Genomic DNA, 16,987 nt, shown 5'->3' on the forward strand with positions numbered 1-16,987 from the left:
AGATTGACAACAGGTGCAGAGGAAAGAGGTTAAGCATTTCTAAATCAAAACCAGATAAACAAATATAAAATTGCTTGGGAGTCAGCAGGGAGTCCTGTGGCCACAGTCAAATGCCGGGAGCACCCCCGGGGTGGAGCCCTCCCACCAGCCACCTCCCCTGTCCCCTGCAGGTGACAGGGAGCTTTGTTCTCTGCCTAACTCTACACTCCCAAGGCCACGCGTCTCTGCAGATAGCCAGCCTGCCCTTCTCGTGTTTTCTCCATCCGGTTACTTATACTTCTCCTGTTTTTATTTTTCCATTTCATGGTCTAAATCATTCTACAGGCTTCGAAGGAAAGCCAAGCAGGGCTATTCAGACCAGCTCCCAAGGAAACTGGAAACAATTTATCATTTCAGATTTTCACCCGTAAAGTCCTTCCTGTTAGAGACAAATCTACAATTGATGGTGCTGCTTGGTCCACTCGCCCACTCTCTTAAATGCTGCCCCAGGCAAAAGACTTTCCCAACTCCCTATGCTAATAAATCATGCTAATTATGGTCCAAAATTGTCTAATTCAAGCCTCCTCTGACCCAGACTGTCTGCCTCCTCCTAGCCAGAGTCTGGGTCTTGTTGTTCGACCAATGCCCCAGTGAAGGTTTCATTTGTCTGAGAAGCAGCGTAGTCCTAGATAGTAGCTAATAACAGCGCACTTACACGGGAAGTTTACTGTCTTCCAGGTCGTGGGGTAACTATTTTACATGCATCATTTCATTTCCTTTTCACATACACAAAAAAACCTCCTAAGAGGTAAGGTACTATTATTATTCCCATTTTACAGATGAAGGCAGCTGAGGCTCAGAGAGGTTAGGACACCTGGTTAGGATTACACAGCTAATACGTTAAAGAGCCAGGCCTTCAAATATGAAAGGTCTATCTGTGCTCCAAGTTCAGTTACACCATGCAGACCTGCGGCTCTCATCAGAAGGTGCCTTCTTCTCCAGGAGGCCAGATGGCAGAGTCGTGGAATGGAGGGATGGAACAACAGTTTGATTAAATCTCTGTAGCTGGCAGGTTCATCTAACTGATCAGACTTTCCCATCAGTGCTCCCCGATCAGCAGAGGAGAAGAAGACACAGACTGTCTGCCTCTTTCTTCCTAGCCAAATCCTGGGCTTGGGCCAGAGAGTATAGGGACGTAACTCAAAGCTCTAAGCTCAAACTACTTTTTCCGCAAGTCTGCATGTTTTGCATTCTGTGGCATATCTATTTTGTTGTCATGTCAAAATCAAAATTTCCCTTAAAATCCTCACTTCAAGTGAGGCCCCAAGAGAATGAACAGTGTTGGGTCTAGAATTTCTATACAAGAAGGGCTTCGGGACAGCAACCCAGGAGGAAGGGATGGCCAGGGGACTTATTTTTTTAAAGAGAATTTTGCGTAAGACTGAGAATATGTCCTTTGTCTATCGCAAAGAATGGAGGTGGAAATCAGGGGACGCGCCTTCTGGCATTTCTCCTGAAGAGTGCAATGACAGGCATCTGGCTTCACTTATCCCCGGCACTCTCTGTACACACTGGGGGGTACAGCCCCTGCCCAACTTCAGAAGCATAGGCCTAGTGTGCATCGCGATTATCAAGCACTTCGCAAAGTCACACAGAATCACGCCTGTCCCCACTGGTTGAACTATAGAGGACAGCATTGACCACCTAATACAAGCTGGCAATACAAGCGTGGTTTCTAATACAATTTCCTTATTTTTCACAAAGAAAATAAGGCCAAAGCTCTGGAAAGGAACAAAGCTAGGAGGCCAATGTGGCTCAGTGGTTTGAGTGCTGGCTTCCCATATATGAGGTCCCGAGTTCAAACTCTGGCCCCAGTACCTAAAAATAAATAAATAATAATGACTCAGCAACAAAGCTGCTGGCCTTAGAATATACTGAAAGTATTTGAGGAAATGCAATTAAGGTGGTGGTGTAGGAAACCCAGCACATAACCCCAATCTTAACAAGTATAAATAGATGGTATTAAATGAGCACTTACTACATGCCCAGCCCTATTCTAAGAACTTTGCATGTATTAATCTACTTAGTCCTTTTACCAGGATATGAGGTAGGTCTTATTATTCCTGTTTTGCTGGTGAGTCCCAAGGAGGCAGGACCACTACGTGTGAGACCACACATTCTTTCAACTTTGAGGGGGATTCAAAACCAGAAACCCTGGGTTCAAGGTCTAGAACAGTGACTTTTCAAGGAGCCTCCTGGAGCTAAGGAGGCAAAGCCAACTAGCACCTTACCCTCACTCCCAACAAAACAGCTCTGTTTTTGTTCTGGATAAGTTTTAATTTGAAGAAGATACTTTTCAACTAAAAACAACAAAAAGTCCTAGCATGTCCACTCTAAACAATAATTTCAAAAGAGACAACTGTCCAAAAGCATGTGGAATGCTACATTTTAAAGTGGCAACCAGGAGTTTTTGATTGACCCTCAGAGTTGTTGTTGTTATTAAATAAGTTGCCAGCACTTCAAAACCAAAGTCAGGAGATTTCAAATAACAATCTGGGCCTGGCAACACAGGGTCTAGCATCCTGCGTGGCAGCAGTCAGTTGGAATTGGGCAGCCACTGTCCACTTTGGCACGAGCTTTCCAGTCCTCCCCAACCCCATCTGGGGCATCTTGAGGCATAGGTGCCACCCACTGGCCCTGCGAGCATTGAAGGGCACCAGTCCTGCCCGAAAAGCTAAATCTCTCCTTCTAAATTTAAATAATTCCCGATGATAGCATCACCCATGAGAATTTACCCCAGAATTGCTGAAAACTCCCTCTAGCTCCCCAACACTCCTTCCCAATGTGTCTGGCCCTTAGAGGAAGTGTCCTGACCTACTTCAGACTTCAAAGGAGCCGGCAAAGCCTGCTGCTTAATAGCGACCCATGAACATTTGGATTGGGCCTGTGGGCGTGGGATGCTGTCCTCAAGTGGTCTGCAAAATGGCCAGCTCAGCTTCCCCAAAAAGTTTCAATTATTTTATGAGTAGATGTATTAAGGGAGGCACTTCCAGACAATGCATAAAGATAATATGTTCTGTAGGCGCTCTTCCTCTTCTCTTATTTGCTTAGAATTCGTGTTTTCCAAGTAGCTAAAGAGTCTTCTTCATGTCATTCACTGGAGTTGCAAACACTGTCATCATTGGTCTCTCCATCCTCTTTCTGATTTTCCAAACCTAGAAAATATAGGTAATGTGTATACATGTGCGTATGTCAGTAGGCATAGATACAGATATGGACATAGATATAGAGAGAGATATATCTTCTTCCCAGTCTTGTTTCAGTCAGTCTTTGGGACATCTGCCCAACTGAGGCCTCCTCAACCAAGAAAGGTTAAAGCATGATATCACGCAAAGACGGAAGAGTTGGTTTGGGGCCTAACTCCCTTACTGACTAACTGTGTGACCTTAGCAATGTCACGTAACCTCTCAGAACCTCCGCTGTCTCCCCTGTTAAGGGGAGATCATAATCCGTCATTTGGTCAGTCAGTCACCATCACCAAGCCCCTGGAATGTGCTGGACTTGGTTCGAAGCACTCCTGATCCAAGTTGAGCAAAACTAGCTGGGTGGGCCTCAGGGTTCCTCATGGTCCAGGGAGGAAGGCAGCCATGAACCCTTTCTGAGAAGGACACAAGGGGGACTGGGGGTGGGAGGCTACTCTCTGAGAAGGGGTAAGAGAACTGTGATCTTAAGGATGAGCAGGAATTAGTTAGATGGCAGGTGGGAAAATACATCCAAGACAAAGGAAGCCCTTGTTGAAAGGCTCTGAGACAACAGGTAGTCTTGAGGGAAGGCCAAAATGGCAGGAGCTTAGGGTTGACAGGGGAGAGTGGAGAGGTGAGGACAGGCTGGGTGAGGTAGGCCTTCTCAGCCTCACCTCTGCTGCCTTCCTCATGGTGGTTTTTATGAAGCACAAAATCAGATAGGGCTGTGGAAACACACCACAACCAAGAAGCACCCCATGGATGTTGACTTTTGTTACCCTCCTTGTTGCTGAGGGCATCCATTTTGTTTTCAGCTCTGGGGCTTGTGGGAAAGGCTTTCCTGATGAATAGAGAATGCCACCACTTGGCTCTGGCTCCCGGCTTCCCTCCAGGAGCCAGAGCTGCACACAAAGCCTGCTCTGTGGGCAAGCTTCAAAGGAGAAAGTGAGGAGAAGAGATTCTGTGCCAGCAACACCTTCCCAGTGTCGGTGCCCACTTGCTACCCCAGGCATTTCTCTGAATCCTGAAGGTCCTCTTGGCTTCCAGAAACAATATGGCCCTCTTCAAACACCAAAGAAAATAACGAGGGGGTAGAAGTGGAGGGGGGAGGGGACGGAAACTTGGCAAAGCCTTTCCATGGAAAGGAATAAATTGTGGCCTCCGACCGCAGCCCACTGATAGCCATCTCAGTCAGGGCCCAGCTCAGAACCAGTGACTGAAGAATTTCAAGGCTTATAACCATCTTTCATCAGAATACCAGGAAAGTCCAAAAGCTCCCTGGGTTTATTCAAGCCAGAAATCAGTAGATGTAACCACAGATCAGGCACAGGAATGGCCACCCCATTTTTCCCAGGAGTCCCTGCTTAGTCACAAAACAGCCACCATGGGCCAGTGCAAAGCTCCAGCCAGTGGCCGGTGGGCAAGAAGAGAAGCAACCGGCCTTGTCTGCCCCCTCGCGCTCCTCATCCACAAGGTAGAGACAGCAACAGTGGCCTCCACCGGCTCGTTAAAATATCGACTCTTTGATCTAGGAACATATAGAATTCCAACTTAAAATCTAAAAAAATGAAAATGAATCCATTGTTAAAGCGATGCCTCCCCTCAATTCACTCCAGGGTTGAAAAAAAATTTCTGGAAGGCTCTGAGTGTTAGGGAGCCTGTTAGTGAAATGGCCTGATCACACCTACTGGATAATTGCTGGAGGATATGAGAAAATGAGAATATGTAGCCAAGGACCGTGGGCCCGTGGCGGGCACGTGGTGGGTCTTTGATCAGGAGTGCCTGACAGGGTAGAGAAGCCAGGTCCTGCCTTGCTCCCGGGATTGGAGGCGCTATGTCTCTGTCAGAGGCAGTGGCAGCAAATAGAGTATTTAAAGGGGGATAGTAAAAGACAAATTGTGGATTTACAGAACAATCATGCATAAAATACAGGATTCCCATATGCCACCCTATTACTAATACCTTGCATCAGTGTGGTCCATTTGTACAATTGACCAAAGCATATTTTTATAATTGTACTACTAACTATAGTCCATGGTTTAACATAGGGTTCACTAATTGTGTAGAGAAGAAGTTCCATGGGTTTTATTTTATTTTATTCTATTGCCATATATATGACCTAACATTTCTCCTTTTAACCACATTCAAAAATATATGTATTTCAGTGCTATTGGTTACATTTACAATGTTGTGCTACGATCATGACCATCCATTATTATTAAAGCATTTCCATCATTTCATACAGAACTCCACACATTTTAAGCCTTAACTCTCCATTTCCTATCCCTTCCCACCCCCTGGTAACCTGTGTTCTAGACTCTGGATCTATGTGTTTGTTTATTCCAATCATTTCATATCAGTCAGATCACACAGCATTTGTCCTTTTGTGTCTGACTTACTTCATTCAACGTGATGTCGTCAGGGTTCATCCATGTTGTTGTATCAGGACTGGAGGGAATATTATTCAGCTGTAGAAAGAAATGAAGTCCAACTCCTGAGTGACACTTTCTGTGCTCCACTCAGCCTAAACGAAGCACATGTGTACTCTCCTCTCTGCCTTTCTCCTAGGGCATTCTCGTTCTCTCTAGCTCTCCTTCTGCCTCTGTCCCTGTCTCCGTGTTCATCTCTTCTCTGTGCTGACCCTCTGAGGACCAGTATGATGGAATGGAAAGAGCAATGGCTTTCAAGTTCAGACTGGGGTTCAAATCCCAGCTCAACCACATACTGACTGTGGGATCTTGGGCGAGTCCTCCATGACCCTCTAGGTCCTCATCTGTCACTCCTGGGATAGGGACCAAATTTTAGTCACCGTGAATCCTTGGTACCAAATTTATTGCTTCATACATAGTAGGTTTTCAATAATGTTGAATTTAGCATTAAAATCATAAGGCTCTGTTTTAAGTGTGTTTGTGTGTGTGTGTGTGTGTGTGTGTATAATTTAATTCACAAAACAACCTTATGATTTAGGGGCTACCAGGATCCCCGTTTTACCATAGAGGAAGCTGAAGTCCTCCTTTGCTGAATGAGTGAATGATTGAACGAATGAATGGATGAACACCATGGTGGTTGCAGGAATTATTTGTGTCTGTTGAAGAGCCTAACCAAGTACCTGACACCCCACCTTTGCCATACCCTGTGTCTGCCACCTTTTCTGTTTCTCCTGGCATTGGGGAGGGCTGTTGAGGACCCACTCTCTGCCCCTGGGCCAGGAAGAGCCACTTCCCAGCCCCAAGGCAGGGTGGTACCCACCTCTGTGTGCTTACAGGATCCCTCTGAAGGTATGAAGGGCACTCCCCTCAAAGGTAGAAATTTCTCAAAATACCCAAAAAACTCTCAACAATGATACAACCAAGGCTCCCTTCCCCCCTTCCTCCAGAGGAGCCTGCTTTGGTGATCCAAGGTCTGCCAGACCCTGGGCCTTGGCACACGATGATGGGAGGCTGGGCACAAACCAATAGCCAGCCCGTGTCGGGCGGCTTTCCACACAAGCAGAGGGACTCCAGCAGGCTTCAGACGCCTGGCACACAGCAGGCGTTTAATAACTATGGAATTGATGTTTATGGGTACTGGGCAGTCCACTAGACCTTAGTCCTAAACTCCATAGCAGCTCTGTGAGTTGAACAAGTTATCCCCATTTCACAGATGAGGAAACTGAGGTTGAAATGTTTGAGGCTATGACCCTAATGGAGAGCGGCAGAACCAGGATCTGAGCCCAGGCCCTTCAGATTCCAAGGCCTCTGCCCCTCACACCATGTTTCCTAAAGCTAAATAAGTGAAGGAACTTTTCCTTTCCTTCTCCACTAACCCACCTCTTTCTAAGCACCAGAGCCAGGCCTGGGCACACCCAAGTCACAACCGAGTCCTCATCCTTCTCACCCTTCTCCATCCCCAAAGTCCGCCCTAGCATCCAGCCCCTCTGGTTTTCCCTGCGGAACAGAAGGCGGCCTGGAGGCCCTTGCAGCTCACTGGACAAAGGGTCCTAAGAGGGAGGGGTGTGACCATGACCAGCGCCTCCCTCAGAGGGCCCGTCACCCCCTCTCCTCCCTCCTCCGCTACAGCCTGCGACTCCTACTGGACCTCCGTCCACCCCGAGTACTGGACCAAGCGCCACGTCTGGGAATGGCTCCAGTTCTGCTGCGACCAGTACAAGCTGGACGCCAACTGCATCTCCTTCTGCCACTTCAACATCAGCGGCCTGCAGCTGTGCAGCATGACGCAGGAGGAGTTCATCGAGGCCGCGGGCATCTGCGGGGAGTACCTCTACTTCATCCTCCAGAACATCCGCACGCAAGGTCGGTGTCCCCGGGGCTGAGGCCAGAGGCCAGGCCTGGTGCAGGGGCCGGGGACAGGGCGGGAGGGAGCGGGGGTGCTGCGGGGGGGATTCCTGCTGTAGGGCGGGGAAAACCACGGAGGGCCCTTCCAGGCTCCGACTCTCCCACCTCTCGCCCGGTGCCCCCTCCTCACGAGTGCTGAGGCAGGACAGCTAAGGGTGGTGGCCCTCGAGTACGGCTTAGTTTGTGCCTGGAGGCCACGCACTCTGAGGGTGAAGGGGCCGACAGGCCTGCCTTCCCTGGCCCCCAGTCCCTGCTTGGTTGCGTGCATGACAGTGGCCTGCCAAGAGCTGGGAGCAGTGGCCTGGGCCTACGGCCCTTCACCAGAGTGGGTGCTTCCTTGAGAAGGAGCAGCTCAGGGAGGCTCAAGGCTCCATTCCCAGCCCTCCCAAGGGAATGCCCTTGCACTAGAATCCCAGGAAAGAAGGAATTCCGTCATGCAAGCATCAGCTTGGCATTGCCAGAGCATGTCTCCAGGCTGTGGGCAGCCCCTCTGCTGGGGCACTCACCCACAGGCACCTGCCTTCTTCAGCAACTGTCACATGAAATAGCAAAGGCTCCAGTATCTCGGGGCTCTGTGCAAGACTAACTAAACTTAAAACCAACTCTTTTTTCAAAGACCATGAATTGCCTCTTCTTATCGTAAGAAATCCCTGGGGTCCAAAGCCACGAGCAATGGTGAAACTCCAGGCTGTCTGTCAGGCCTGAGGGAGTGCTGTTTTGAGTAAAACTGTCTTTTCCACTCATCTGTTCCATCTGAATTCCCCCTTTAATGTTCCTCGAGTGTGACCAAAGTTACAGAATGTCCCAATTCTCCCAGGACAAATCCTATTTTCACCTGTTATACTGGAGTGTATTATTAAAGATCAATATTATTAATTATGATTAATGTAATGCTGCTGCCGTCCATCCTCAAAAGAGTCTCTGTTTGGACAGTGAATTACCGAGTTTAGGCCTTATGTTGCCCCACCAAAAGGGCTCTGACGGGGTAGGACACAAACGTGTGGACGGCGGGAGCTGGGGGCATTCCAGGCCCAGCATGCTGGGCTGGCACGTGGGGTTTTAGGGCTCATGCTGCTACCAGGGGACACTTGATCTAAAACTCTTCCTTCAGCTCCACTCCGCAGAGGAGGAGCCGAGGCCCTGACAGTCTTCCAACTCCTCGTTAGGCTTGGCCTTCGTAGAGGTGCTTGCACTTAGAGTGGCCTCGTGTTCGCTTTCCCTCTGACCAGCACGCGGTAGGCATCCAAAGCACAGAGGTCAACTAGCCCAGAGACTGAGTGGGCCAGTGGCCACATGGGGCCAGTGGCCAGCCCAGCTCAGAAGCCAGCCCTTCCAGGTCCTGGGCCCAGCCTCACTCCCCACTTGCCCACTCAGAGAATCCACGGAGGCCGCAAGATACCTGGCCCCAGGTGCCAAGTGACCTTCAAAAACGAGGAGAGCGTCACCCCTCGAGTGTGTCTCCAGGGTGGCCATGTAAGGGCCCGGGGGTCTCCAAGTTTCCTTCTGAAGTGAAACTACCCCTCGATGGGACAGTCGCTGCCTTTCTCCCCAACACGTCCTTTTTTGGCCTGGTAGAGGAAACTGGGCCTGCATGGCATGGCTGGTGGATCTCTTTCTCTTTCCCAGGTTACTCCTTTTTTAATGACACTGAAGAGACCAAGGCTGCCATCAAAGACTGTAAGTAACCAATGTCGGGAGCGTTGCCTTGATCCCTCTTTTAGGACCACACTAAAGGTTGATCAACTGAGATAACCACAAACTTGCAGAAGACAGCACAGATAAAAGTGGTGGAAAGAGCAAGGAAGGGGCTTGGAATCCGACAGGTCTGAGGCTGCCCCCTGGCTTCACAGGTTACTTATCCCCCCCGTGACTCAGTTTCCCTGCATATAAATGGTGTGACCTTTGCTGGGTAGTGGCAAGAAACAATGCATCCAAGTGGCTGGCATGTGCCAGCAGTACAGATGCTCTCCAAACTGCCAGCCATTAGCAATAATAAAAACCACTAAAGGTCAGAGGCCTTGCGGCTGATAATGTTTATGAAGAATTGAGCTCACTAAGCAGGTCGAGTTTATAATTCTAAGGGGATCAAGGATCTCAAATGCCCATGTTGATTCTGAATGTTAACCCTCACTGTTTCACTTCTGCCAGTGGAGAAGGTTTAGAAAAGGGAGCCTGGTAGCTTTTATTTTTTAAAGATGATCATTACTGTTGCTATCATTTTGGGCTCACATGCACAGGCCCTGTCCTGCTGGACAGGAGGACATGCATCCCGGACAGATCTCCTCCCTCCACGGACTTCAGCTCATTCAGCTGCAAAGAGAGGGCAGGGATCTCTAAGGCTTCTGAGAGGTGTAAGCGTGAGGGGCAGGGACAGAGGGATTGTTTCTTAAGATTTAGCTTTGCTTTCCTTAAAATAAAGTCCCAAACAATCAGCTGAGGATTCGGGTTTAGGGACTCCATAGTTAATGAAGGTTTTATTGTCTGGAGTTTTAGCACAGGGATAGCCAAGTCCATGAATCACATCCTGCAGGTTTTAACGGGTGCTCCCGGCCCCTCCGACCCCAGCTGCCCCTCACAAGAGCCACTCTGCCTCCTGAGAGGTTTCCTACCCACTGGCCCGCAGGGCTTGCACCTCCTCCCGTGGGTCAGCAAAGCTCCCACACCATTTCCTGGTTCTGGTGAAATCCCCTTTTATGCTTTCGCCATAGCCTGGGGATGCAACCCCGGGTTTTCACCACCCAGTCCAACCAGGCTAAGCTCCCAGGAAAAATGAGCCTTCCCAGGCCCTGGCGCCATTACTGCGCCTCTGTCCACCCGGCAGGGTGGCTGAGGCCCGGCGTTTGCTCTTAGTCTCTAAGTAGTGGTGAGTTTGACCTGACCAACATTTTTTCCAGATGTCAGCATCTTCACTTCGTATCAATGGGAATCACTCACCGGCCGGCCTTCCTCGTGGCATAAGGAAGATAATGAGCTAGGAAGAGATATTCTGTCCCTTAAGTTCTTTATTTTACTGTCTTTTTAAATTAAAGATAACTTAAGCTCTTTAGAAGTAGGTGTTACCTGAATATATAACTAGCTACAATAGATTCAATGCTATAATAATAATAAGAGCAACAACAATGATGGACACTGTCTAAAGTAGCCCTCCCACTAACACTATGAGACAAGGACCAGCCCCTTCCCTTTCCACGGGTGTAGGAGGTAAGGCTTCAGTGTTAAAGGTGACATGGTTAGAAGGTGGCAGATGACCCAGGTGTGTCCAAATCCGAAGTCCTTAATCCTTTTGCTCTCCTCATCAATTTCTTTCTGTATTCATTCATTCATTCATTCAACAAACTTTTATTGAACACCTACTATGTGTCAAGCCCAGAACTAGGTCCGGTGGCTGCAATGATGAGGCAAATTAGATCCTGCTGTCATGGAGAAAGGCGGGCGGGGGAGAGAAACACTAAACAAATATCACAATACTAAATATGTACATACAAACCATGATATTACAAAGAAGGGCAGAGTGGTTTGTGTGTAATGGAGGAAAGATCACAATTTACCTGGGGTCTGGGGAAGACTTCTTGGAGAAAGGGATATTTCAATCAAGCCTAAAGCATGAGCAGAAATCAGCCAGGAAGAGATGGGGGCAAAGGTGACAAGGAATGGCAAGTGCAAAGCACCTGAGGCAGGAACCAACTTGGGACTTTGAGCAAGAGCCAAAAAAAGACCAGAGGATTGAAGAGCTGTATTGTCCAATTCGGTAGCCGCTAGCCATGCATGGCTATTTAAAGTAATTACAATTAAATAAAAATTCAACTCAGCCACCCTAACCACTCTTCAAGTGTTGCGGAGCCACATGTCATTAGTGGTTTCCATATTGGACATGTTGAGCTCTCTTTACGTCATGACAGAGTCGGACAGCGTAGATCGAGCATCAGCAGAGTGCGCAGTGGGAGCCGAGGCCAAGAACAGGCCAAGGCAGATCCTGCACAGCTTTATGGGCAGCTGAGCTTGCAGTTCATTCAGAGTATGCTAGGAAGCCACTAGAAGGTTGTAAGCATGGAAATGACAAGATCCAGTCTACATTTTAAGAAGATCCCTCTGGCTGCTGTGTCTGGATCAGAAGGGAGTCTAGCGAGGAGGCTACTTATTCAGCAGAGTCCTGATGGTGTCGTGGGCCAAGAAGTAGGGAGGGGATGGAGAGAAGCTGTTGCAGGTAGAATTGGCATCTCTGAAGCATGCAATCATACAGACAGACCTACTGACGGAGGCTGCCCTAGGCACCCTGGTGTGGGCACTGTCCGTCTCCTGTGACTGAAAGAGGCACACTTTCTAGCCTGAACTCAGGCTAAGGCATCTGGTGAGTCCACCTGAAAGCCAGTCCCTCAGGCTCTGTCATCTTCCAGCTTCTGCTGCCAGTAGCTCCAGGACACCATGGCCATCTCATGGGCACCTGAGGCCAGTCTCTGACTCTCCCAGACCTGATGGCCACACTTTCCCAAAATTGAAGCCCTCACATGTAGTTCAATGGACACGAGGGTAGATATGAAGATGGCAGATTGGTAAATTACGTGAGTCCATCCTAGAAAGCCCAGAACGTAGGGTCAGCACGCCTAAGGCTCCAAGTCAGGCAGATGATGCGTCACGGTCTCAGACACCCCCCTGGCCCAGAACCAAGAGGCCAGCCAGAGGCGAAGGCCTGGCCAATCGAGGACAAAGTCTGCCAAAAGGGGCCGATGCAAAATACCAAAATCTGTTGGCTTTATAAAGGGTATTTGGCATAAAAAGCTTACAGTTACAAGGCTGTAAAAAGTCCACCTCAAGGTTGCTTTCTCACCAAAATCAGCTGCAACGTGCTGAAGCAAGCTGGTGGCTGAGCTCTGGCTGGTCTCTGCCTTGCCCCCGGGCTTCCTCTTCCTCTTGAGGCTTCGCTCCTCTGCTTGCTCCTGACTTCAGCTGCAGTTGGCACAGGGCTTCCTGTATCAGCCTCAGCTGTTCTCCCCAGTCTCGGCTGTAAACTAACAGGCAAAATGACTCATCTCTCCCCAGGGCTTCAGCTGTTGGAAACTTCTTCTTTCTGTCACATTGCCAGATAAAAAATGACAGACCTCTCTCTCTTCCTGTGTGCGTGTGGGTCTGTGTGGATGTCCATTTATATCAGACGCACCCAGGGGACTGGGACCCAACCTGAGTCACACCTGACTGGCATGGTCAAATCAAAAAGCCCTCAAAGCAATCTTAACGGGTGATCTAATCAAAGACACCTCAACTGAGTTTAATGCAATCAAAGAGTATCACACCCAGGGGAATAGATTAGTTTACAAACATAATCTTTCTTTTTGGGGGATTCATAAATAATCTCAAATGGCCACAGACTCCCTGGGTTTCAAGCAGTGTTCCCATTGGGTTTCTAATGGAAATTAATGGCTATTTTTACCATTTATTAAGTACCTACTATGTGCCAGTACAGTGCCAAGTACTGTGATTACACTAAATCATTTACTGCTCATCACAACTCCATTGGATAGGATTGTTATCCTCATTTGCTTCTGAGGAAACCTGAGGCATAGGTGCAGTAACTTGCAAGTAAGTACAGAGCTGGGATTCCAAATCATTTTCTCAAAAACTATGCTCTTAAACCTTGTGCAACCCACGTGTATGCACATGCACACACATGCACACGGAGTACACACACACTGCCAGACCCTTCTGTCCACTCTGTTGCCCACTCAGATTACAGCCAAGGGCTGGGGACACTTCTAGCTCTGCGCCCAGCTCCACCATGATTCAGAGGTCAGGATGATTTGCACCTTAGTACCTGCTGACAAGTGCCCAGGTCCAAAGAGCCATGGACCGGTCAGAACAGGCCTAAGTGAAGCACACCAGCCCCTTTCTACTTCATCTCTTCTCTCTATCAGTCCCACACACACCTCCACAGAAGAAACGCCAATGGAGACCAAGACTGAAAGCAAAGGCTGCAGTCCTGGATTCCCTGCAGAACCCTCCATACTTCCGAGCCCCAGAGCTTCCCTGCGCCTTCCTGACCTGGGGGTGCTGACTGGGCCAGCAGCACCAGGATGGGACATGGTGAGCTTGTTCAGGAGAGCCTGCCAATCAGGCCCCCCAGTCCTGCTTCTGGAGGACAGTCGATCATGATTTCAATCAACAACTGAGAATATAGCCTTCAGCCATATTTAAAAAGTCTTGGTTCTTGGGGCCAACCAAACCTCTCCAAATCACACGGACAACAGAGAGCCGAGGGCCACGACCCCACCAGGCTGCAGGCACTCATTAGAGATGAGGACAGTTGGGAGCAAGGAAGAAGGCTGCCCCCAGAGAAGCACTCACAGGAGGAATTCGTGGGTTCAGGATGCCACTGGTGCCTCCAGCCACCCTTGACGGAGGTTTTGATCTGGGAACCTGCCTCAACATCGACACTGAGCTCATGACTTCAGCCCCTTCTGCCCCCCACTCCACCACCAACACCACCAGCCAAGCAAGGCTGCAAATCTAGTGCTTTCAAACCAACATGGCAGAACTAGGAACAGATAAACCATCACCTGCAAGGAGAAACTCCCTCCGTCCCCATAACCCCACCCGCCTCTGACCCAATCTGGGCTGGTCCTGTCAAGCCAAATAGCCTTCAACCAAAACACATGGGGAAATTACAAACATTAAGTCTTTTTTCTTCCTACTTTGTTCCATTTTAGCATTTCAATGAAAGCTTATTGTCTGTTCACAGGTTAATCATTCATCTTCTTTTATTTCTATGACTCCATTTGTTTTCACTCTTTAAAAAAAAACAAACAGATAGGTCTGCTGTGCAGTTGATGCAGTGTAGCAAGGCATTCAATCAGACAAAAGGACAAAATTCTTTACCAGGATGAGACACTATCAGCCCTTCCCATCTGACTCACCTCTCTCTACCCGGGGGCAGTCTCCTTTTGCAACTGATTTTACTTGGGCTGGCATTTGTGGTTGCACACACTACCTGTTTATCCACATCAGTTCCTCATTATAATATATGAAGGTCCGAGAAGTGGCAGAAGGACCCCAGAATCCAAAGGCATGCATTCAGGTCAGCATACACCCCAGTGGGCCGGACAGTACCTCATTAGCACCGAAGGGGCTGACCTCAGAATGACTGGCAGCACCTCATCTCCACCTCCCGGCAGGCACGCGATGTGCTGGGGCTTCCCACACACACCCCCAGGCTCAGGCCTGTCCTGCTTCAGGCGTCTCTCCATCAGAGAAGCCTTCCCTTGGTCCTACTCCACAACAGACCTTCACCACCCCCTGCAGCATCACTCTCTCTCCCCCCACCCTGCTTTATTATTCTCCATAGCACTTAATACCAACTGCAATATTGCCTATTTGTTTGTTTGTTGACTGTTCCTACCTACTTGGATGTAAGACCCTGAGAGTAGAGACTTGGTTTTGTTTCCTGCTGTGTCTCCAGTGCCTAGAAAAATCAGGCATAAATAATTATGAATGAACGTGTGAATGACCTATAGTGAGCTGCCTAACCATGCAATGCCTTGGTTTTCTTACATGTAAAATGGGCATAATAAAATAAGTGTGCATCGAAAGGGTGGTGAGATTAAGTACGTGCCCAGCAATGTAAATGCTCAATAAATCTTAACTAATAATAATAATATCAATTCATTCGTTATATAGCTATTGAACATCTATTATGAAAAACACAATAGAGTAGTAATTATGGACAATAGCTTTGGAATGGGACTATTAAGGGTTCGATTCCTGGCTCCGCCACTTTGGATGAAATTCTTAAACTCTGGGCTTCAGTTTCCTCCTAATAACAATAGAACTGAATACACAGAGTTGTTGTCATGAGATACTATATGTGAAGAACATTTACATTTAGTAAATGTTCCATGAATATCACTTGTTAGTAGAGGGGAAAAAGAGGCAAGATGAATCTTGACGGTAGAGTGGGACCAGTGCTGTGATTCCAAAGAACACACAGGTGCTGGGGGGTGGAGAGGGCTCTAATTCAGACAGAAAGTTCAGAGAAGGCCTCCTGAAGAGGCCTTGGGAGAGTGTGAGTTGGCCAGGTGGAAATGAGAGGGGAGAGAGTCTGTGCAAAGGCCCTGAGGCAGGAGAAAGCCAAGCCCCAATGAGAGAACTGGTCCTGTTGGGACCATCTTGCCCAGAGGAAGGGAAGAAGTTGGAGAGCAGCAAGAGATAAGGCTGGACAGCTTGGTGGGGTCAGTTTGTGAAGGTCTAGCATGGCCACCTTCAACCTGACACCACAGGGAGCCACTGCAGCATGGTAAGCCCAGAGAGACAGGGCCCAATTGCTCTGCGCTGGGTCACCCTGGGCAGGGCTGAGGTGCACAGGACTCACAGTCCACGCCATTCCTTCCCTTGACAACACATTCACTCCTTCACTCATTCCACTACTACTTACTAAACACCTACTACATGGCAGGCACCGTGCTAGGTGCTGGGTGGATACGCTGGAAACACAGATCCCTCTGCTGTCATGAGAACAAACAATGAACTAAGTAAATAAGGAGGTTACGCACGATGCTCAAAGGTGATGAATGTTACAGCCAAGAAAACAGAGTAAAGGAAATGGACTTGGAGTACTGGGTAGGGGTGAGTGTGGGCAACTTGGGTAGTCAGAAGGTGATTGTGAGCAAAGACTGAGGTGAGGGTGGAAATACTGCAGACAACAAAGGCGAGAGCCTCCTCGGTTTAGGGACCCCTGAGGTGAAATGTGCCTGCGTGTTTCAGGAAAAAACCGGAGGAGTGAGGCAGATAAGAGAGCCGAGATTTGACATGGGGCAGCGGAGAGGAGACCCGGTACCCCCTTTTTGTTTTATATCACACTACAGGCATCTCAGATGGTTATTTACAGCCTGAGTTATTATTGAACGTAGAATTAAGCTCACACCTCGCTGTCTACTGTTCCTAAGTTCTAGTCCTTTTGCTTTTTCTGGGTCCCTTCCATTCTGTTCACAACACAGTAGCCAGATGTATCTTTTTAAAATGTGGATCATGTCAAATTCCAAAGTCTTCCCTTTACACCTTGAGCAAAACCCTAAGACAAGGAAGGCCCTCCTTGACCTGCGAGCAGCCCCTCCCAGCATCCTCACCTACCACTGTCCCCAGGTGCCCGCACGCCTGCCCCACCTGTACGCTCAGCTGGCAGGGCTTTGCGTGCGCCGTTCCTTCAACCTGGAACGCTCTCCCCCCTCCTCATCTCTACCATCCCATCCAAAGTCGGCCCTCTTCCCCACCCTCATTCTCTGACAAATTGTTTCTTTCTTTGCACTTCAAACAATGAGTGATTCGCTTGTGTCCCCTCATCCCCCTTAGTCCTTTAATTCCTTGTCAGCAGAAACCATGGTGAATTAACTTGGTACACAGTCCGTGGTGGACGTTGAATCCACATCCTTTTTAAGGCAAACACTGTGT

At 48.7% G+C, this 16,987-nt stretch overlaps 1 protein-coding gene across 2 annotated transcripts in view; it reads left to right on the plus strand.

Moving 5' to 3' along the window:
• Positions 1 to 16,987, plus strand: part of ELF5 (E74 like ETS transcription factor 5) — a 31,048-nt gene that overhangs the window by 10,843 nt on the left and 3,218 nt on the right. For both annotated transcript variants that reach the window (XM_004446854.4, XM_012522398.4), the window contains exons 3-4: positions 7,280 to 7,513; positions 9,182 to 9,232. In XM_004446854.4, coding sequence (XP_004446911.1) covers positions 7,280 to 7,513; positions 9,182 to 9,232 — 285 coding nt within the window. The remainder of the gene's footprint in view (positions 1 to 7,279; positions 7,514 to 9,181; positions 9,233 to 16,987) is intronic.

This window comes from Dasypus novemcinctus, chromosome 10 (assembly GCF_030445035.2).
Source record: "Dasypus novemcinctus isolate mDasNov1 chromosome 10, mDasNov1.1.hap2, whole genome shotgun sequence".
Taxonomy (NCBI): Eukaryota; Metazoa; Chordata; class Mammalia; order Cingulata; family Dasypodidae; genus Dasypus; species Dasypus novemcinctus.